This window comes from Nelumbo nucifera, chromosome 3, assembly GCF_055504915.1.
Source record: "Nelumbo nucifera cultivar China Antique chromosome 3, China Antique-T2T, whole genome shotgun sequence".
Classification (NCBI taxonomy): Eukaryota; Viridiplantae; Streptophyta; class Magnoliopsida; order Proteales; family Nelumbonaceae; genus Nelumbo; species Nelumbo nucifera.
In genome coordinates this window covers 17830180-17853221 of record NC_142651.1, presented here as the reverse complement: position 1 = coordinate 17853221, position 23042 = coordinate 17830180, and the positions used below count along the sequence as shown (strand labels likewise).

General features: G+C 36.1%; 1 protein-coding gene across 1 annotated transcript; it reads left to right on the top strand.

Annotated features, from left to right (window-relative positions):
• Positions 1–16033: 16033 nt before the first annotated feature.
• On the top strand, positions 16034–22793 carry LOC104599392 (protein LONGIFOLIA 1-like). The gene is made up of 5 exons (XM_010261906.3): positions 16034–17423; positions 17981–18048; positions 18146–20287; positions 20365–20515; positions 21782–22793. The coding sequence occupies exons 1-5, from the start codon at positions 17270–17272 to the stop codon at positions 22579–22581; spliced, it is 3315 nt and encodes a 1104-aa protein (XP_010260208.1). The 5' UTR covers positions 16034–17269; the 3' UTR covers positions 22582–22793.
• The last annotated feature ends 249 nt before the right edge of the window (positions 22794–23042 follow it).

Below are 23042 nucleotides of genomic sequence, written 5' to 3'. Positions count from 1 at the left end.
TATAAAAACCCCATGTTATTATTGGTTAAATAGCTCCCTACACAATCATCAGGTGCAACTAATACAGATTCATCAGTCCAATCCTGCGAGTGGTTAAACACTTGGGGCCGCTCGGTTTTTAGATTTTAAGGGGGAAGTTGATCAATGGGATTTTGGTTCCATTGACCAAGATACCCATATTCTTTTTTTTTTTAGATTTTTGTGGGATCCATGAAAAAATTATTTTCCCTAGGTATCTCTCCTAAGGTTCAAAATTTCATCATGTATTGGCTCATACTTATCGCATCGATGGATCACTAATACGCAAAATATTAAGAGTTTTGGGGTAAGACCAGTTTTAGGGTGTAACCAAGCCTTTGACTCCCTAAACATTTTTTGAAAAAAAAAATCTAAAAAAAATATAAAGGAGTGTTGATACAAAGTCCGGTATACCCAATTTGGCATGTCAAACTGTATCAATACTTTGAACCTTGATCTCTCCCAGGTGGATAACTTTTCCACCTGGGGGGGAGGGGAGTTGTCAACACTTGGATGGAACAAAATTGTCCCTTTTAATAATAGATTTTCATGACTAAAATGATTATTTTTAATTACCTAAAAAATAAAAGAACACAAATAAATGCACTTACCCTGATAAATTATTCAGGTAAATAGCTTCCAAAAAAGCGAATGGAGTCAAATTCTTTTGCATTCATTAAAAGTCTTCAAGCCAGAACTACAAGAAAATCATTATTTAGAGGTGTTTTCTATAGTAGCATTTATTTAAGTGCCACTAAATGTTAGTTTTAGTGGCAATTTTAAGAATTGCCATTATATATGCAGAAAAATCGCCACTAAATATATTTTTTTAGTGGCTGATTTTAAATTGCCATAAAATGCATGTATAAAATGCCACTATATCTTTGTTTAAGTGGCTTTTATGAACTTGCCATTAAAAACACTTTTAAAGTGCCACTAATGTAATTTTAGACTTTTAAGATATATCATTTTTTTGAACCATTGATTTGAATTAAAATCAATGGTTGAGAATGCAAATGAAAAATCTAATAATGAGAGAAAAGAAAAAAAGTGGGGATGCAATTTTCTTCCTCCCATGCGCCTTTTCTCTCTACCCGCTCATTTTCATTCTAGAACGAACAAGAAGAACTCAAGGAAGAACTCAGTCGCACCTTAACTTCTCTCAGCCGATTCAACTCTCTCAGAGTCAAAGTCTACCACCACACTGATTCAACTCTCTCAAGGAAGAACTCAGTCTACCGATTCAACTCTCTCAAGGAAGAACTCAATCGAACTCTCTCTGGTGAACAATCTCCATCGAAGAAGCTTCTTGTTGCTGATTCAACTATTAATCTCCTCTCAAAATCGAATCCTTCACATTTGGGCATTCTCAGTTTAGGAATTTTTTTTCTTCTATTTTTTATCTTCTTTCTCTATTGGGTATCATTTTGCTTCTTTGGTTTCTAGAAAAGAACTTGTTTTTGTCATTGCCAAATTGAATCTGTCTCACATTTGGGCATTCTTCTTGTAATAGTTCTTGAAGAACTTGTTTTTCTATTTTTTGTCTTCTCTCGTTGCATAAGCCCCCAAACACAAGCTTCTGTTTTTCTTTTTGTTTTCTGTTTGTTTTAGAAGCTGCCCACTTGCTCTTGATTAGAAATTTCAGTATAAATATTATTTGTACTGCTAAGTAGTGCAAAATGGTGATTTGATAAAACAACTAAAGAAACCCTAGAGCTTATGATGTCCAGAAAAAATAAAAGTATATCTTTGGTTTTTGATTTTAGATAAATTACCTACAAAATTGAACTTAGTTAACATGGTTGTTCAAATTAACCTCTCCCTATTGCCATTCTGTGTGTAGATATGGTTTTAAGTCCCCCTCAAAATAATGGGGATTTTATTTCGATTTTTTATTTTAGATAAATTACCTACAAAATTGAACTTAGTTAACAGGGGTGTTCAAATTAACCTCTCCCTATTGCCATTTGTGTGTCATTATGGTTTTAAGTCCCCCTCAAAATAATGGGGATTTTATTTCTTGGCGAAAAAGATGTTGGAAGAGAAGGCTAGACCACTTGATGTGGGAAAAAGTTAGTTGCATACAAATGCTTCAATTCTATATTTAGATGTGATGGTTTTATTATTAGAAATTGCAAATATGAAACTTTCTAATTTCTCATAAAATTTCCCATTCTTTGGATATTTACTTTTTTATTTATTTGATCTTATTTTTAATTATCTATTAATTAAAAATTCCATGCCTGGGAGGCTTACACCTCATGCCTTAGGATGGTAGAACATCTTGCGTCTTGCCTCCATGTTTTAAAGTAATTGATCTAAAGGACTTGTTTGAATTTGCATCCAGTTACTGGGAAAGATTGTACTAGGTTTTACCTGAATCACTTGTATGTATGCAAAGCCTATTCAGTATGACCAAGAACCTCTTTCAACTTGAGCTAGAGTCCATATGATTTTGCAATTCTCAAGACTTCTATTCCCTTATTTGTTGTGTTCCAATAAAAAATTGATGATCTTTTCTTTATTTTTTCCTAGTCTTTCTTAGTAATCTAATGTCTTAAAAGTGCAACTTGTGAAACATGCATTTGCATATATGTTGGCCTACTGATGTTACTTCTTTCTTTGCATCAGTTTATTTTGTTACCTCCATTTAAGGTTTGATCACTTCTGCCAGGTCAGCATTGCCCAATTCATCCCAAAAGGATTGCCCTATTTAGCATTGCCTAATCCAGGTCAGCATTGCATTAGTTTATCTTGTTACCTCCATTTAACGTTTGCATATATGTTTCTTTGAGATTCTCTAATGCAACATACCTAGAATCAGAACTATGTGACATATGCAGCACGTCAAAAATGTGCAGATGCAAAGAAAGCTATGAAGGATATTCTTTTCAAGAGTGGATGCTCTAGATTTTCATTTTAGGTTTACTCTTCTTGACCTCTTTTGATATGTGACACTATTCAAGAACATTATCCCCACAAATAATCTTAGAATATATTTATTATTATAGACAACTAAAAAAGGTTATGAAAGAATGATCTTTCTTTTTTATTTATGCAGATTGTTCTTTGAACTTTCATGGTCTTGTTTTATTCTAATTAGTAAGTTTTGCATGGGTTCCGGTAATTTCTAAATCCAGTACACACTATTCCCAAATGAAAGTCCTTCAACTGCATTCTCACAATAAGAATGGTAATTTCTATTAAGTAGGTATTTATATTTTACATTTGACAGACTTGAAGATTATGAAATAAGAATACTAACTAATACATGTGATTAGAAAGAACAGATCACTTGAAGATTACCGAATCTTTCATGTAGTTTCTTAGACTTATTTAGGATTTCTCATGTAGTTTCCTGAACATTGAAAGGAACATTCAATGGATTTCTATACTTATTTAGGATCTCTCATGTAGTTTCCTGAACTTTGCCACGGGGGCTTCCTCCTCTTCTGCTGGGTCCTCAAATTTCTGAGACCTGTAACATTGAAAGATTACCGAATTGTATCACTACATCACATGCAAATCATAATATATGCAATGGTTCAAGTGTTGCTTGGCTGACTTCATTGGTAAGTTTTTTTTCATTGAAGTTTAGTTTTCTTACCTTTTTAGAACCTTTAACTGATTTTTATTTTCTTTTTGTAGGTTGTAGACATGTGATTTTTGGACAAATATGCACTAGGGAAAGTTTTTGCTTCAACAACAAAGTAAGTTTCTATTACCTGGATTTTTGTAGGTTGTAGTTCTTTGCTAATAGAAAAAAACCAGTACCTATTCTCTGGATTTTCCACTAGATTCAAAACATACCTTGTTGGATTTGAAGCAAGGCTACCCATTTGAATTTAGTGCTGTCAACCTTAAGGAATCCCAACTAGATGGATGTTTTGGATTTGACTAAATCAACCTTCCACTTGGAGTTTATCCATGTGGATGGATGGTATTGTCCACCATTGAAGTTTGAACTCTTTAATTAGTAAGCCAATCCCATTATTAGAGCCTTTCGGCCTCATGTTTGTTAATGAAAAGGGAAACCCAAGAAGAAGAAAAGGGTTTCCTCTCCCATTGAAGGGCTGACAATTAGCAACACGTGGAGTCCTTTTGGGCTGTCATTGTAACTGAAAACCAGTTCCAATGTAAAATTACAGTACAAAAATAAAACAACAACAGGTTTTTCCCTAAGACATCATGGAGAACAAGTGAAATAGAGCATTTTTAATAATATTCTAAGACCAACAAGTTCTTGAATAACTTTTTATTGATAAATGGTGGTGCTTTTCATTGGTAAAATATATACAATGATGACATACAACAAGTTAGTCACTATATATGTATATATAGTAGCCCAATTCTGCTCCTTTATCCCTTTATAGAGTTGAACTACAATTGCACAGTCTTCCTCTGACGCAATAGGTATTCCCCCCTCCCAAATCAAAGCTTCTTATTAATTCTACCACAAGCTAGGGAACCAGCCAGTGTAGGTGGCAACTTTTTAAATCACCGTGTTAGTCATATTTCTGTGACTTGAGTAGTTTTATGGATGGAAACAACTTTGAGATTGAGAAAAAAAAAACTTATGATTTTATCAAAGCTTGTTTTGCAAGGATTATTAGCAAAGCTTGGTTTGCAACCAGGACAGATTTCATTCAACCTTTACCAAGACAAAAATTATATTTAAGCTTTACTTTTCTTTTACTACAAAATTGGTTGGTTGTTTGCAAACTTGTTTTTATGGTGGAATGATGTTAGTAAGATTAAATTAATTTCATGGATTTTATGGATGCAAATACTTTGAGATTGAGAAAGAACCTACATTGGCTTTGACCTCATATAGGACTACTGAAACTAAACTTCAAATAGTTCTTTTTAGGCAATTAAGACCTGTCCAAGGTGGGGGAGTGCTTTTAAACATCATGAAGGAACCACTAGTCTACTTAGGGCCCATGTGTACTGAACTTCAGTCAGGCTAAGATTCTTTCTTTACTACTAGGTTTACAATTTGGTAGATCTTCACATGCATTCTCCAATGATTTGGAAGGAGATTCCAAATTGGTAATAGGATAGATGAATGAACAAAGAGGGGACCTTAGTTCCTTAGATATTATAATATTACATTAGAGAAGAGTTGAAGTCCTTTATGTCCATATCAAATTTCTTTTTCAGGTAGGTTCAAAGAAATGTTAACTTAGTGGAGGTGAATTTGCTAGAGATGGCATAATGGGGAAAATATGCATTGTAGTCCTGCTATTTAGGGAATGCAGTTGTGTGTAATGGGGAGCTTGTTGACTAGCCAAGTGGTGAAAATTGTTTCTGATTGCTGTATAATTTGAATTACACCTTGTTGGTTTATTAATAAAGTCTGATATGATTACTAATAAAAAAGGATTAACAATAAGCTCCCAAATAATTGAGAAAGATCCCATTTCAACCTTGAGACTTATATAATCTAAAAGGGCCATTACCCAATGATTGTCCTAGCTCTCTTGGGTCTGGAGACAAGTAGAATGGACATGGAACTAAACCTTGATTTTTTTTTTCTCTTTATGTCTTCGTTTTCCATTGCCCAAAGTGGCTACTCTTAGACTAAAATCCATATTCTCTCACTTATCAATATGAGATTTTACCGTTGCACCAAGCAATTGCCATTAACATGAGACCTATATAATCTCATATTTTGAAACTGTTGAAGATCTAGTTTGTCTATTCACCACATATTGCATTCTGGGTTAGATTATGTCATTGGTACTAGACATATTATTATAAGTACTATATGATAGAAACATTTAGGATCTCCAATTGCCTCACACCCACTTTTAAGCATTTTCCAACTCCAGACCTGCTGCAAATACTGATGCCTAAAACAGGCTATAACCAATCACTAGTGAATAAGCTAGTGTTCAGTAAACATGAGACCCACATGGGCCCATACCACATGTGGTTCTCATGTGTATGAAACACTGGTGTGTTCACTTGTGATTGGTTACATAGCCCATTTTACATGCTAGTGTTTGAAGCAGATCCCGATTGTATTTTTCTAAGCACATCGTATCTTTATCTATGTATACTGTACATTAGTAGCTTGTTTTTTACTTTTAGGATCTGTTTAACATCAGTTTTTCAATATTAAGCTTTCATATCTTCATTTATCAACATCTTTAATTCTTTATCCAAAATGGTCACTCTCCTTATTCACAATTCTTGATTGGAGTTTGCGTTGCATAAGCAGAAGTATATATTTATGATTTTTGTGTTTCTCCTTTATGAGTGGTTAATTAGTCTGTGACCAACACCAACTAATGTGAATTCAAAACTGTTAATTAATCTATGGCAGTTTTTTCATCCACCATAGAATTCATTATTTTCTTTTGACAATCCATTTGAAGATTGTTTAAGCTAAAATTGGGTCTTTTCAAGTTGAAACTCAAATGGCATGATTCAACGATTTATGATGTCTTGTGCTTGAATAGTATGCAACTTGTAGGTTCCATTATTTTGCAACAATTTTGAGGAATTGTGCATGCACACATGGCACTACTACTCATTGTTGCTTGTATTGTGATTTCTGATTGTTCTTCATATATGTTGATGGCTATATAGTGCATACGGAATGGTTTTGTCCCTTAAAGAACTCCCAAATCATTTCCTCTGTTTTAATACTATTTTGTTGAAAACATGAAATTGCCAACATCTTACTTTCAAGAACTCTACAAGAAGGTAAATGACTCCATGTAAATCATGTATACCCTGTGAATCCTCAGAGTTACCATTAGGATATTGGACATAGTTGTTCAAGTCATCAATACCTCATTGGATGTTTATTAATATATAAACTTTTTTGAATAAACTGTGAAACATATATGTGTACATGCTAAACCTTTATGGGAACTTGTTAGGTGCTCTTCTGCATAGTATTAACTTTGGCTTGGATTAGAGCGACAATGAATCAGCCAATCATTTTGTCATCTTTCATCTTCAGATGTTGAAATTGAAAACAATTATTTTACTAAAGAGGTTGCTTGTTGACAGGGTTGGGGCCAAACATGCTTTATCTTCTTCACCTTCTACAAGGAGACAAATTTCAGCAGTTTAGATGGGAGGGATGATCACTTGATAAGGCATAAATAGGATGGCTGTTTACATGAGTCCATTAGGAACCTTGTTCCAAAATAACCACTGTTAAAATTTGCTTCATCTTAGATCTACTTTGAGTCTCAATAAACAAAGCCATTAAAACTTCAATTTGAAAAGCCATAACCCTTTTTCACAAGCTACTTTGGCCCTTTGACTTGTTAGGTAGGTGGTGCCAGAGTTATCTGTCATAGGTAAAGCCCACTTGGGTATTTACCTCTCCATCCATGTATGATTTCTATGTAGCCATTATTGTTGAAAATTGCCCTATTCTATTCTTTACCTACTCTGCTTTTTGTACACAAATCTCCACCATTTTCCATATCGTCCATGCAAAGGACAAGCTACAGAAAACCATGACCACATTCTACAAAAAAATTAATCTCTTTTAATCCATTAGATTGCTATTTTATTTAACTTGTTAGATATTTTCAATTGGGAGGTTCTGTGCACAACAATACCTACTTTTATGATTTCCAAGACAAAACTGAGGTATAAACATTGTTTGAGAAACAACCATGGTTCCAAATATACCCAATAACTTATGAAGGATCTATTGCTGATTGTCCATAGAACTTTGAAAGTTTGAATAGATTTAGCCTTCTTTATGTGTGGCCCAGGTTTTTAGTTTGAAAGTTTGAATAGATAGCCATCAAATTGAAAGGTTTTTAGTTTGGGAAAATCTATGATGTGGAAATATGGTGTCTGAAGAGTTTTGGCCAATCAAAACCTACCCATGAATTTTGATAAATAACACCTGATTGGCTACCACGTTTATGATTCCAATTGACTGGTCAGAAAATTTTCAGATATCATATCTTCTCCATATCATAGTCAAACCCTTTTAGTTTTTACTTAGATTGATGATGTCTTAGGCTATGTTTGGTTTTTAGTTTTTAATATCTATTATGTAAGATCTCTCTCTATTTATCTATCTATCTTTAAGCCATCTATTATTAGATCCAAAGATATAATGTTATATATAGTTTTTATTAACAAGATGTATTTGTTTTTTCATGAATTTGTTAACATGGAGGATATTGAAGATGTATACTTTGGATTTTGATGAAGATTTTGGACATCATAGAGCGAAATGATTTTTTGTTGGTTTTTGGACTTATCCATTATGGATCTATGATTTGAAAGTGACAGTTATATATATAAACATTTTATGATAAATTTGTTTTATATGAAAATGGTTTATTTGGTTAAATTTTATAATTATTTGACTTTTTTTAATTAAATATATAATATGCATTTGATTTAAAGGGCATGATGAAATTGATATTTATTGATATAGGTCCAATTACCATTATATAATAAGCAACATCTTTTTTGTTGCTTTATTTTTATTATTTTTTAGCATGCATGTGAATACGTTTAGACATTTAATGGCACTTGTAAATGCCACTAAAACCTAAATGAATAAAATGATTAAGACTCTTTAGTGGCAATTATAAATGCTACTATACAGATAAGTATTTAAAAATGTTGCTTTTATGGTACCCTTATATTGGCACTTATAATTGCCACTATAGCGGTTGCTATTTAGTGGCACTACGAATTGCCACTAAATGTGCCAATAAATGCTATTATTAAATTTAAAAATGGCATTTGAAACTGCTACTAAAGGATGAATAAAGCGCCACTAAAAATGGTTTTTATCGGCATTTATATAAGTGCCACTAAAATTTAGATAAACGCCACTGAAAGTAAGTTTTATTGGCATTTATTTAAGTGCCACTAAAAATGGGATAAACGTCACTAAAACTTTTACCGACTCAGACATTGGTGGCGTAATTTCTAAATGCCGCAATAACCTTTAGTAGTGTTTTTACCTATCTTTAGTGGCATTTGAAAATGCCACTAAAAATCACTTTTCTTGTAGTGCAGGCTTGCCTTTTTTTGGGGAGGGGCGGGGGACCGGAGGTTCATCGGGCTACACAACAGGGGTGGCCCATCTTCCATATCCATAACCCTCTCAACCCTGGTGGTTGTGGGATTTGATCCCAAGTCTCTATTAGAACAAGCCAGCCATCAGTGGATAGGACTTGCCGATTGAATGCCATAGATTTATTAAACAGTAGAAGTTTCAAGAAAAAAAAATTGGTGGTTTATTCAAGTGCTGGACCAATTCAACCAAGGGGTGTTGCTCCTTCTGACAAAGACAACTTGTAGATGTAGTTGCCAACTTTTTACGGTCTTCACACAATGTCTGTGCGCAGTGCGCATAATTCAACCTTTCACGTCATTTGAAATGATTCTTCCATTGAGAATCAAGAGAACCGTCTTATAACTAAGGCTTTCTATCGATCACACAGCACTGTTCTTTCCACTCATAGGTCAGTCATAGCCTACCTTGAATTGGCACAAGTCTCTCACTTCACACCTTTTCCAATGGTTAGAATGCTCCCTCATGAGTCATGAGGGTTGAGGGAGGTCCCATGTAAGCCATCATACTATGTAAGAGAAGTGACGTGGATTGCATTGCCACATGGCAAAAGTATTCTACAATCCATGCTGGCAGTACATCATGGCTCCACATGGCCATATTTGCATCATCTATTGTCATAAATATATGGATATTTGCTTTTCTAGTAGGGAACCTTGGCCTAACTTCTCATTGTTTGTATGTGAAAACACACACCATTTCTTGGGTGTGGGTCAAAATAGTACCATGCCCTAAATCATACTACACCTGACTCTCAGATTCAACCCTAGCCCAATTCATACATTGGAGGCCTAGTCCATTCAGTGGACCAAAGCACAACTGATTTAGGTATCTGGATCATAATAGGCTGAAGCTTCAAGTTTCTTCATTTCTGGATTATAGGTGAATGTGCCAAAACAAAACCCTAATATTATCATTTCTGGATTGAAATCCAGCCAAAAATCCTTTTGGCCTCTTATGATCCAGATACCTACATTGATATGATCAAGAGATAAAGCATCAAAGGAAAGCACAAGATCATCACTAACAGCATGTGAACAAGTCAGTAGACTTTACACATTGGACACTGGACAATTGAATCAGTCAAGTTTGGGCTATGGCCTATCTAAAGGTGGATTCCCTAAAAATGTGAAAGTGGCTCTATTCCTTACCATGAGTCACATGTACAGAAGAAGCAACACAGAGGACAGTTGTAATTTCTGACCATCTGTTCCCTTAATCCATGACTTTGCTTCCCATCTTCTTTGTTCCCACCATCCCCATCACCATCGTCATCTTCGTACCAAGAGTTGGTATTGAACTTTTGGCATGAACCAAACAGGATCAGAACCACATAACATCATGCCCTTGAATTTTTCAAAGGGATATTACATCCGGGAGGTGTGAGGGCTTGGTGAGGTGCATAACAATCTTAGGCTCAGGCCCAAGCAACCAAGTGGGCCCATTATGAACCAAACCAAAGCCGGAAAGCCCCCCCTAAGCCACAATAGTGGGCCTAATAAGTCAACCAGAGTGGGCCAAATAACTGTCTCTATTAGCATTGAGAGCTGAGGTGTGAGGTGTCTTAGACAATTTTTTCAGTTCCCTTAACAGAAGCATTTGTTAAATGATCTGAGTACAATCAAGTTGGCATATGAGACAGATGAATTGGGGTCCACTTGACCTAGAAATCAATTATGTGGTCCGTTTTTTACTTGCCATGCTTTAGGGTGCAATTAAATTAATCAAATTTCTGTTATTGAATCATGTTACTGTCTCACTCACCAAACCATTCCAAAGAATCATGCTTCATATTTTCTGCACTTTGCTTCTAATTTCTACAATTCCATCAATAATCTGGACAATTAGGGGTGTTCATGGTCTGGTTTAGAGAAGATCTCAGACCATACCAGTAAATTACAGTTTGAGAAATTTCTAAATCAAACCAAACCGTTTTATTAGAGTTTGGTACAGTTTCTAATACGGTTTGAAGACTTTGGACCATTCTATGGTTCTTTTGGGCTTAACCCAATTAGAAAGCCCAAATAGCTCTCCTAAAACTTAACACTTTTATTTATTATTTTATTATAAAATAAAGAATTCACTATATATTTATAATTTTACGTATTCCATTTAAATATATTATATATAATGTTTATATATCATATATTATAATAATTTATATATAAAATTTCAGTTTACGATTTGGTTCAGTTTATAAAATTCAATAAACCAAACTGAAACCACAAACCATAATTTAAAAAATCCTCAAATCGAACCAAACTGTTTATAGGTATAAACCGAACCAAACCGCAAATTTAATTTGGTTCGATTTGATTTTGCGATTTGAATCGTATAATGAACACTCCTATGGACAATATAACAACAATATCCAACTAATATCACGTATTATTTTAGTCAAGTCGGTCGGTATTTGAGCAAATGGGTAGGACCCATCTTCCACAAATAGATAGGATAGGAAATTTCTTGCTAGCTCTAATGCATTAATGGATAGGCCCCACGTTGGAAATATGACATAATCAGACCACTTTAAAAATAAATAGGTGGATATGGATGATTGATATCATCATATCACAACATGAATTTTGATTAGGGTTAATCGAACTGGTTCTTCGGTTTTTTTGCAATATTTCGAATTAATTCAGTTTTTTTTTTACTAGTTCGATTCTTTGATTTTTTATATTTATAATACATATTATAAATAAAGTTAACCGTAGGTTTTTTCTCTAGGTTAACAAAAACCAAATTAGTCTTTTGTTTTTTTTTTTTGCAATATTTTAAACCAAAACTCAATCGGATTCCTTGGATTTTTCGGTTTTTGATGAACACCCTAGTTTTAATATAAGTGATCTCCATGTGGGATCTATTCATGTTACATAAATCCCCATGTCCAGATATTGAGGGCTAAAAGGTGCAAAATCAAATTAAATTTTGGTTCAGGTCTAACCTTTTTGTGACATTTCTGTTTGGGGGTTGCTTGAGTGGTGAAGCAAACTCTTCACATGTAGTTGCAGCCACAAATTTGTTATCAGTAATTTTTAAGTAAGTATCTTCTTATTCTATTCAGTTCATGGGCAAAAAGAAGCTATCCACATACTTCACAACTCATTTATTATATGCGCTTTATTAAGTGAAAGATAAAAACTACAAATAGATATGGTTTTGAGTTTTGACTTCAAACCCAGAGTCCTTTTTCTTGCATCCTAAGCTTTGATTCATATTAAACTTCAATTACCCTCCTCTGTGCTCAAGTCTCGACATTCTGCAAAAGGAAAAGAAAAGGAACCTTCCTTCCCCACCTTCCAACAAAGCTCTAACGTGGAACTCTCCCTTTTACAAAATCTGGGCTGCTTGTTGGAACTCCTTGGGTTGTTATATAGATAAATGATTGATGCTTTTGGTTCTCCTAAGATGTAGTCTCTCTCTCTCTCATTGTTATAGAATTATTTTGATTAGGTAAAATTTTTAGGTATGATATGATCCAATTTTGTTGACTGTTAAACCCTATTCATTGATGTGGGTATTGCACATGGTGATTTGGTGGAGAATATTCTTGGAAAAAGTAGGGCACCATCATGTGCCAATGAAAGTGCCTTCTGATAAAAATAATGTGCCAAACAAAGTGGGCAAATAACTAATGTGCCTTGTTTTATATGGGCAAGGATTATCATGATAAGTTAGTTCATGCTGCCTATTGATGTTAAGTCATCATCCATGTGATGCCTCCACTTCATGCATGTGATGATGCATCCCTGGTCCCTCATTCAAATCCTCCCCTTCTCAACAATCACCATCTATTGCTTTACTTACAGGGGCATATCCAGGTCCATACACATGGATGTCTATTTTGTGTATGTATGCACCCATCTACATGTCTACATACATGCATACATGCCTGAAAACAAATTTCCCAATCATAGAGCACCAATGTTTATGCTCCTAATAAATTTGATGAAATTATTTCCCTTTCAGACAATTTGGAAGAAACTTCAACAATACAACAATCATATACTCAGTTTCCTTTTCAAGAAAACATTACAAGATGAAAACTGATAAGGCTACATAGATTATTTTCTGAGAAAACTCATTTACCTTAACTTTGGGGAAGGGTAAAATTACTCTTTTTCCCCGTTTCTTCCAATTAGTTTTTGGTTTGGTGTGGCTGTTTGGGCAAGTTTAGAAATCCTTTTCAACTTCATCATATAGCCTCTCAAGCAAATCCCCAACAAAAATGTTCCTTCTTATTAAATCAATAAAAACTAAATTAAACAATTTACTGTCTAACCTTATTTCTACAGTTGACAGCCAATCAAACATTCCACTTCAGCCTAAAAAAATATTAGTAAGTTTAGAAATGTAATCAATTGCAGAAGGATCAGCAATGCATTCAAGTCTTCTAGCTAGCTATTAAATAATTGGCATAAATAAAATATTAGCAATGCCGAGTTACTAATTACCATAGATTACAAGTAGTAAGCAATTATTTTTGTTTGATTTTTAGATTAATAAAATATGCCAAAAATTTTGACAAAATGAACAATTAGTTAAGGAAAGAGGAAAGAAGAGATGACCCACATAGCATTATGGGTGGGCTGGTCAGAGGCAGGCAGTGTTTGACAAGGCCTAAGTGTTGTGGGCATCCATGTGCCTCACGAATCTCCTACACCATTCTAATTCCCTGTGACACAGCCTAGAGGGTGGAAAGGGCAACAACAATGGAATAGAGATCAACTATTAGAAACTTCTCATGGAATTTCCAACTTGACCCAAATACCCTCATTTTCTTATCCTTTCCCAACATTTCTTTACCAATCTTAATTACAAGTTAAACAATGCTCCCTTTTCCTTCAAAATATTTATTAGTTTGTTTGTTATCTTGTCACTACAGTTAGAGTCCCAAATAAGAGCTGTTTGAAGGTGATTTGATGGGATTTTCCCTAATTAATAGTGAAAATAGATCCTGAATATCATTCTATACGAATTTAGTCATGGGTATCTTTTTTTTTTTTCATTGGGGTTTTGGCCTTTTTATCAAAATAGGAATGTGCTTGGATCAGCACTCAATGAGTTACACTATTCCAGTTTTGGTTGCAACTAAAATGATGAAAGGAAACAGAATTTTCCTCATAAAACAATACTCAATAAGGAATAAATTATTTCCCGAACTTCTTTTGGTTTTCTGTTAGACTTGGAAAGGAGAACCATTTTCCTACAATATCTACTAATTTTTAGGAAAACTTCTGTTTTCCATCTCCATCTGCAATCAAATATCAGAAAATATCATTTTCTAAAATAATTGTTCATATCAAGAGGACCACATCCTGGTGCAACACTTGGTGGGTTTCACCAACTTAGCCATTCCATATTAAGAGTTTGTGGTAATATATAATGTTTTATAACTTAATTCTTCAGTACTCTAACACACACACACACAAAAAAAAAGAACCAAATTCCAACCATCTTGACAAGTTCTTAAGCAAAGAATCCACAAGAGCTACTGCATACTGTTCTTGTGCAGGTTATTACTTATCAAATGAATCCAAACACATTCTACTTTCTGCTTCCTGCTTCCTGAGGAGCCAATAGCCAGGTACACTCCCTATGATGAACAAGAACACCCCAAATAATGTGAGCACTCTGTGTTGGGTGTGTATAGACACACTTATGTGTAATCTTGCTATTTAAGGGAATTTTAGAAAAAGTATAAATTGCTTCATCCACAACATTATCTGTGACAACTAGACACAAATACTCTCCTGCGTGAAATTTTCTGATTCTCTGAGGAACCATGGTCCTGCACTCTGAAAATTTTGCTTATTTTGTACACATATGGAAACTTCGCAGCTCAGAAAAGCAGGTTGTTTGAAGGGTGCATTGCACTCAGTTTCACTCTGTCATCTTACTTCAGAGCTCTTCCAGGTATCAGTGAGTTGGAGTTGGACCACATTTGCTCAAGTACCATCAAGAGGATGGATGAACAGCTGCAACCAGAGAATAAAAATTCTGAAAGTACACTACAAGTTCTCAAGCTCTGTCATTTTTTGTTTTCTGCATTAACAGGGGATGTTATTGCATTATACACTTAATTCCCCACAAAAAGAAAAAAAAAATCAAGATAAAACAAAAGCAGTGCAGTTAAGAAGAACTCTTTATACTCCCAAGAAACAAATTTCAGCTAGCCCACCAAACAGTGCCAACTCCAATTACACGTCAAGTTAGGAATTAGGGCAAGAGACTAAGGAATTGACTTTCTGGCAAGCCAGAAACATGATTTTAATAGAATGAGGTCTGAGGGCCCCACACCAAAAAAACACAGCAAATGGGTCACACCATAGAGCTAGAGATTTTTTAGGCAGAATATCAAGATAATAAATTGATAATCACCATGAATCTTTGCTGTCAAGATCATGCAATCCTTTATCCTCCAATTTATTACCTAAGATTGTATTACAACAAATCAATATCATTCATTCATTTGCCCCTTTCTTTGGATCAAGTGAAAGGAAGTATCAGATAAGATCAAATTCAAGGTTCAGACAAAAATAGAAAATAGAAGAACAATAAAACATATACAGCAGTACATTACACTACAATACAAAAATTTGGGCATGCATTCTTGCTTGTTTCTGGGTTTGTGGTCAAACTTGAGATTCTACTGAAGGGTCTTTTGGTAATTACAAGCAGAGATCGTTGAAAAAGGGATGTAGACTTTTGCAGGTTTTCCACTTTTCAGAACAAAAATCCACGCTAGTCCCTCTAGTTTCTGACAGAACTCACATGCCCATGTAGACAGATCCACTGATTCAGACCCACCCACATTATCTACTCACATGGAAGTGTGAGAAAGAGACCAAACCGGATCTGGCCCACTCACACAACTTCGCCTTCAAGTTCCCAACTCATCAAGCAATTCCCCTCTCTCTCTCTGTGTGTGTCTGTCTGCTTGGAGTATCAGATAAGAAGTCATAATAAAAATTGAAGCTTTGCCAACTCTCACTCTCGTCAGATTCACTCGCACATTACCCAATATCCATATAACGAATCATCCCATCTTCTTCCACTGCCTGTCTTTAAGAGAGCCAGAAGACAGCCACAACATTTTTTTAACTTTTCGCTGAGGAAACCCAGAAAACATCTCTTCTTGGGTTCAGAGAGTTTTCTCTGCACCTTGCATTGATACATAGACAGTGGCGGGAGGGATAAATGTAGCCTGTAGCCTGTAGGTGTTGGGTCCTTCCACGTTTTCTCCTTTTCTTCTGGGTTCTTGTGTGTTGCCACACAAGGCATTGTCTGGCATCTTCTATGAAACCCAAGAAGGTTTCTTTCTTTTCCATTGTACCAGTGGAATGATATTTGACAATGGAGAAGTGATTTTGGGTATTGGGTCCCTTTATTCTTTTGTTTTTTCCTCCATTCTATCTGGTACTCGTTATTGTCTTGGGGTAGTCCTATAAACTCCGACGGACCTTATAAATAAAGTACGTAATAGAAGGAAAACACTGTTTTTTTTTTTGTAGTTTAATTGCAGAGTTCGGGTGGGAATTTGAAGAATCCAAAATTTTAATTTTTCTTAGCTGTATTTAGCTGTAGAAAAGAGTGGAATTTGAGGCCTGTAGCCGTAAGAAAAACATCTGGAATGGTGAAGAATCATGTTTTGGTGCGTCTGGAGGAATTAATTTCATTTTAACCAGTTTCATGACAGGTGGAGCGTGTTCTGGCAGATTCAGTATTTGTCATTTGCTTGATCGTAGGAGGAGCCTTGCATTTATGAGGCTTTTTACTGTCTAATAAAAAGCTAGTTTTTGCCATCTTTTGCAAACTTCCGTAGGAAGGAGGGAAAGAAAGAAAGAACAGGAATTAACAGATTAATGCTTATTGAGATTTGGGTTCCAGGGCTATAAGAATCAGTGAGGTCTACGAAACTTTGCTCCCTCTAATGCGTTTGGAGGGAATCTCTTTTGTTTCCAAGTGATTCTGCATAAAAACTCCATTCTTCTCTTGTTCCAAGAATTTTTGAGCCAAAACAGCAACTTCAAGTTTCAACTTTGAAAAGGGCCTTGGGTTTTGCTTTTCTTGGAAGCGGAGTCTGAAAGTAACTGGCCTAGAAAGAGGGTGTCATGGAGATTTAGAAGGTCTGAACTGCTTTATAGTTGAAGAAAGGAGGTTGTGAAGATGTCTGCCAAGTTTTTACATGAGTTAGCAGATGACAATTCAAATCTGAAGAAGCAAATAGGATGCATGACTGGGATCTTTCAACTCTTTGACCGTCACAACATCCTAACAGGCAGGCGCCTCACTGGCCACAGCCACAAGAGGCTTCCATCAGGTAGCCCTTTTACTGTTTTTCTTCTTTAGTGATTTATATGAGTTATTTCATCTCTGCTGCTCAATCTTTTTAAGTTTAATGGAATATAGTTTATCATGCCTTTCATGATTTAATGATAGCTTTAAGTTTTTTTTCCCAAAAAGTTTCTGTTAATATCTGAGAAATACCCTGATTGTGTTTATTTTTCCAGCATTTCTAACTTGTTCAACTCTTTTTATTTTTAGCCCCATCCAACCCAAAACACACATACAAAAGGAAAAAAAAACAGAATTTTTAAAACCGCCATTAATTTGATTTTAACTATTCTTGCTTAAATGGGTTAATGGTAACAAAATATCCACAATCCGCCTACTTTAATGTTCAAAGCAGTTTCTATTAGTTGCTGAATTTCTTAACATACAGAGAGCACTTGTACCTATTCTTAAAGGCTTTTCTAAATTAGATTCATCTGTGCATAGAGAATGCTTTTCCATAAAGTATGTCAAGTGTCCTTGCTCATGACTGACATACTATTGGTATCCCTACTTTCTGAGTTTAATGCTTTGGTTCTTGCATAGGTATTTCTCACATCAAAAATGGAAGCTTTCGGGTTGAGCCTAATAATGATTATCTACAGACACATACTGTAAGAACTCTAAATTCCATTGCTTCACCATATTTAGTTTTTCATATCTGATATTTCTTTTAGAAGATATAAAGGTATATTTGACTTGCAATTGCAGGAAAAAGATTCCAACAAAAATACGAATGAGAACCAAAGAGTTTCTATTGAGTCATCCAGGGCTTCCTTTTCATCTTCTTCTTGCTCTTCTTCTCTGTCTTCTATGGACTGTAACAGAGCTGCTCAACTAGAACACCCTTCATTTGACCGATCCATTTTTCCAGAAACGCCTCAGAGGGAGCCAACTTCCATTGAACCCAATGCTTCCCCACAGCTGCGTAGTCAACCTATTGACTTCCGTGATGTTGTTAAGGACTCGATCTACAGAGAACCCCGTAGTCTATCAGTTAAAACTACAACCGAAGAGGGTACAGTAAGCCGTACTGTGAAGCACAGAGATTCACCAAGGCCTCTGCAGTTGACTGGGTCTTATGGGGTTGGAACAAATGGGAATCAGAAGGTGCCTGTTGATTTCAATGAATCGGTCAGAGTTCTTGTTAAACTTCGAGAAGCTCCTAGGTATTTTAATGAAGTTAAAGAATCACCAAGATCATCATATGAAGCTAAAGAAGGGCCTTTGTTTTTAGCATCCAAAGATTCTCCACGGTTCTCTTATGATGGACGGGAGATACCTCGTGCATCTTTTGAATCACGTGACACCTTCAAATCCAGTGCAAAGCTCAGAGATCTCCCAAGGCTGTCATTGGACAGCAGGGAAGGTTCCATGAGGAGCTCTAATTCCAATTCAAAATCAAATTCTATTCTGAAGGATTTGCAGAGGGGTAGTAGTGACTCTAACAGTAGAGCCACAAATTCACAGAAAGAACTGGGAACTTGCAAAAGACCTCCTAGTGTTGTGGCAAAATTGATGGGCTTGGAAGCATTGCCAAATTCTACCCCGGCCACAGATGATCAAATGACCTTGATTAAAACCTGCTATGTTGAAGATCGTGAGTCCTTCACTGGGTCATTGAGAACAGTTGATGAAAGCAAGCCGTTTCGATTTTCTGGTTCCCCCAGAAGCTCCCTCAAGGACCCCAACTCACCAAAGTTGAAAAGTCCTGATTTGGTCATGAAACCCTTTTCTAGTTCAAGGTTTCCAATTGAGCCAGCTCCGTGGAGACAGCCTGATGGGTGCAGTAGTCTTCAGAAAGCTGCACTCAGGAATTGGGAAGTCCCTGCCAGGACATCGAACTCCTCTCCTTCTGTTTATGTTGAGATTGAGAAAAGGTTGAAAGAGCTCAAATTTAAACAATCAGATAAGGATCTCAGGGCACTCAAACAGATACTAGAAGCAATGCAGGCTAAAGGGCTCCTGGAGGCCGAAAAAGAAGAACATCAAGCTACCAAACTTGTGTCTAAGAGAGAATATAACAACCAAAACCTCACCAATTTCAATGAGAATCTCAGATTGGCAAACAGGAGAGAGCCACAGGTTAACCACTCTACTTATGTTACAATCAAGGGAACTAGTCCTTCACGGAATTTTGAATCCCCAATTGTGATCATGAAACCGGCAAGACTGATCAACAAATCTGGTATTCCTGCTTCATCAGTTATTCCAATTGATGGTTTATCAGGTATTCACAGGAGTAGTGATTCTTTGGATAAAAAAAGAGGCACTCTTAACAGCAGAGTGGCTAAGGACCTACCCCCTAAACAGAATCTTAGAGACCCCACCAGTCGAACTCTCAGTCCAATAGATAAGAGAACTAATGGCAGGAACCTAAGATCAACACAGATATCAACAAATCCTCAGCAGCGTTTCAGGGAAAACAATGATATCTCTGGAAAGAACTCGGGATCTGTTAGCCCAAGACTGCAGCAGAAGAGGTTTGAGTTGGAGAAGCAATCTCCCCGCCCCCCCATGCCATCTTCAGATGCAACCAGACCCAGAAGACGACCTGTCAGACAGCCAACAGAATCAGGTTCACCTGGTGGAAAGCTCAGACAAGGGCCTTCCAACTTGCAGCAAAGCGATGATCAGTTGAGTGACATTAGTAGTGAAACCAGACATTTTAGTCATCAAAGGGATGAAATTTCCCAACAATCAGATGGCAATGTTAGCTTGTCCTCACAGATGGATATAGAAGTGACTAGTGCTGACCGATCTGCTGATATCAATTGTAATTTCCTTGGACAAGGTAGCCAGAGTCCATCAAGGAATGTTGCCAACAACTCAGTTTCTAGCTTAAAACAGAAGGTAAGTGCGCTTAATTTCATCCAGTTGGTTCAATTTACTAGTGCGTTTCATAACATGTTTAATGTTCTCTCCTTCAGAAATCATCAGGGAGGCTAAGTGAAGATGGGCCATTAGCAGAGCTTGCGACAGTGGCCCCAGAACAACCAAGTCCTGTCTCTGTTCTTGATGCCTCATTCTACAGAGATGATTTGCCATCTCCAGTGAAGAAGATATCAACTTCCTTTACAGGTAAGGATTGCCATCTTCTATGTAGTATAAGTCATGAATCAGCATTGGAGTATATATTGGAAAAAAAACCTCAACACACTGATTTTTATATTGCAATACATTGCTCTACAAGACAATTCCAAGCATGGTAGCTCAGAAATCAGAATGTATCTTTTTACTTGCATATATACCAATAAAAAATGCATGCAAATAGACAGTCTATTCTTTTCTCTGCCCCCAGGCCGTGGAAACTGTGGGCTTAAAAATAAGATAATTCCAATTTTCTTTTGAAACTTAAGAAATAAATACCTCTAGTACTTGGAAAAAAAAAAGATGGTGCCACTTCTTGAAAGTTGAAACCTAAGAAATAAATACCTCTAGCACTTGGAATCCTTGATTACCATAGTTTTGACGAAGATATATTCTCAATTATAACTGAGCCAAAGGTTGTTTATTTAGCTAAACCTGGATTGAGAGGAATTTTGTGTAGTGCAAATAGTTTTACCCGATTGCTGAAAAGGGCCTTTTTTAGCTGCATAGCCCTATTTTCTTGTACATCCCAGTCCTTTTCTTGAATAAAATAATTACCATTTCTCAAAAAAAAAAATAAAAGAGATATATTTGCATGTCCTGGTTGATGCGCTTTTCATTTGACCATTTTTACGTATATGTTACGCATTTGATGTAAATGTAACCAGAGGTGGAATGTTCTGTCTTCCCTAAATGGAGAAAACACCGACTGGATAGACTTGCATTTCACATGGGTAACTGTTAGAAAACAATCTCTGCCATGCTCCAACCTGATTTTTGTTTCAGTGTTTGATTTCCCATATGAAAATAGATTTGGCATACATGGGTGGGCCATCAAACTTGTTATCACAGAAGATCCATACTTGCTACCAGAAAGGGATGAGTATCAGTGTTGAGCCCAGATACAGTGTCCAAAATGGTTCTGGGAAACACTTAAAGGTGGCACTTTGAGCATATCTGACAGCTAGACTTTTATTTTAAATTTACTTTTCAACCATACTATAGTAGTCATTACATGTAGGCATCATCATATTATCATCAAGACAACATTTTTTGATATTTTGTTTGTAATAATATTTGTAACCATTAACAGCAACCAAGAAAAAATTATTTATGGAAAAAAATGCTTCTGAACAACATTCCAGAATTCTTCGAAATATAGAGGACTAGAATGCACGGCAAAAAGCTAAATTTTTATCATGAAATATACAGCATTTCTGACATATCAAATACTCATGGATTTTATCTTGGATACAGATGATGAGACAAAGCATTCTGAAGACAATCCCGGCGAAGGGGAATGGGATCCAGTTCAACTTGATCTCTCATCTGACAATTTGGTCCATAATCCTAGCTCTGAGATCAACCGTAAGAAATTGAAAAATATTGAGCACCTTGTTCAGAAACTTGCACAACTGAACTCCAATCACAATGAGGCTACTACAGATTACATTGCATCACTGTGTGAGAACGCAAATCCAGATCACAGATACATCTCTGAGATATTGTTAACATCCGGTCTTCTACTAAGAGATCTTACCTCAGGCTTGACAACTTTTCAGCTCCACCCATCAGGCCATCCAATCAATCCTGACTTGTTCTTCGTCCTAGAGCAAACTAAGGGAACCAATGAGCACAACCTGGAAAAGGTTGGAAGATGCAAACCCAGTAGGGAGAAGCTCCATCGGAAGCTCATGTTTGACACCGTGAATGAGATTCTTGTGAAGAAGTTGCCTCCCTCTGAGCCGTGGCTCCGAGATAATAAAGTGGGTCGGAGGACCCAGAATGCACAGCAGCTTCTAAGAGAGCTGTGTTCTGAGGTAGAACAGTTCCAAGCTAACAACTTGGTCTGCAAGTATGACGACAATGATGATAATCTTAAAAGCATATTGTGGGAGGATGTGATGCATCGATCAGATAACTGGTCAGATCTTCGTAGTGAAGTTGCGGGCGTGGTCTTGGATGTTGAACGCTTGTTATTTAAGGATTTGGTTGACGAAGTAGTGGGTGGAGAGGCAGCCAGTCTCAGAGCAAAGATCAGTAGGAGATGCAGGTAACTGTTTGTAAAATAGATCTTTTTTTTGTTTTTTTTTTTGGGTTTCTTGTTTTCATTTCCCTTTTTTTTTTTTTTGTGGGGGGGGGGGGGGTAAAAGCATAATAATCCATCCATGGATGAAACCTGCAGTTCTTTTGCTAGCTTGTAAAGAAAGAGAAATCTTTTCAGCATTTATGACATAATTAATTAATGATCAATAGTTGAATACACAAAGATCCATGTTGTCCATTCTTTTTCCTGTATCATCTTCCAGTCTCGTTCAATTAATCTTAAAACCTTGTTCTTCTTTGTCTTGCTTCGTTGTTCAATCTCTCTCTCTGGTTAACAAGTTAATACTACTGGAAATAGGTTGATATACACGTACTGATTTTGGTGTTCTTCCCAACTTAACCATATTTCGACTTTAAACCGCGTCAAGTAATTGCACTTCCTTCCCTGCGTCAGAAAAGAATGAATTCACGG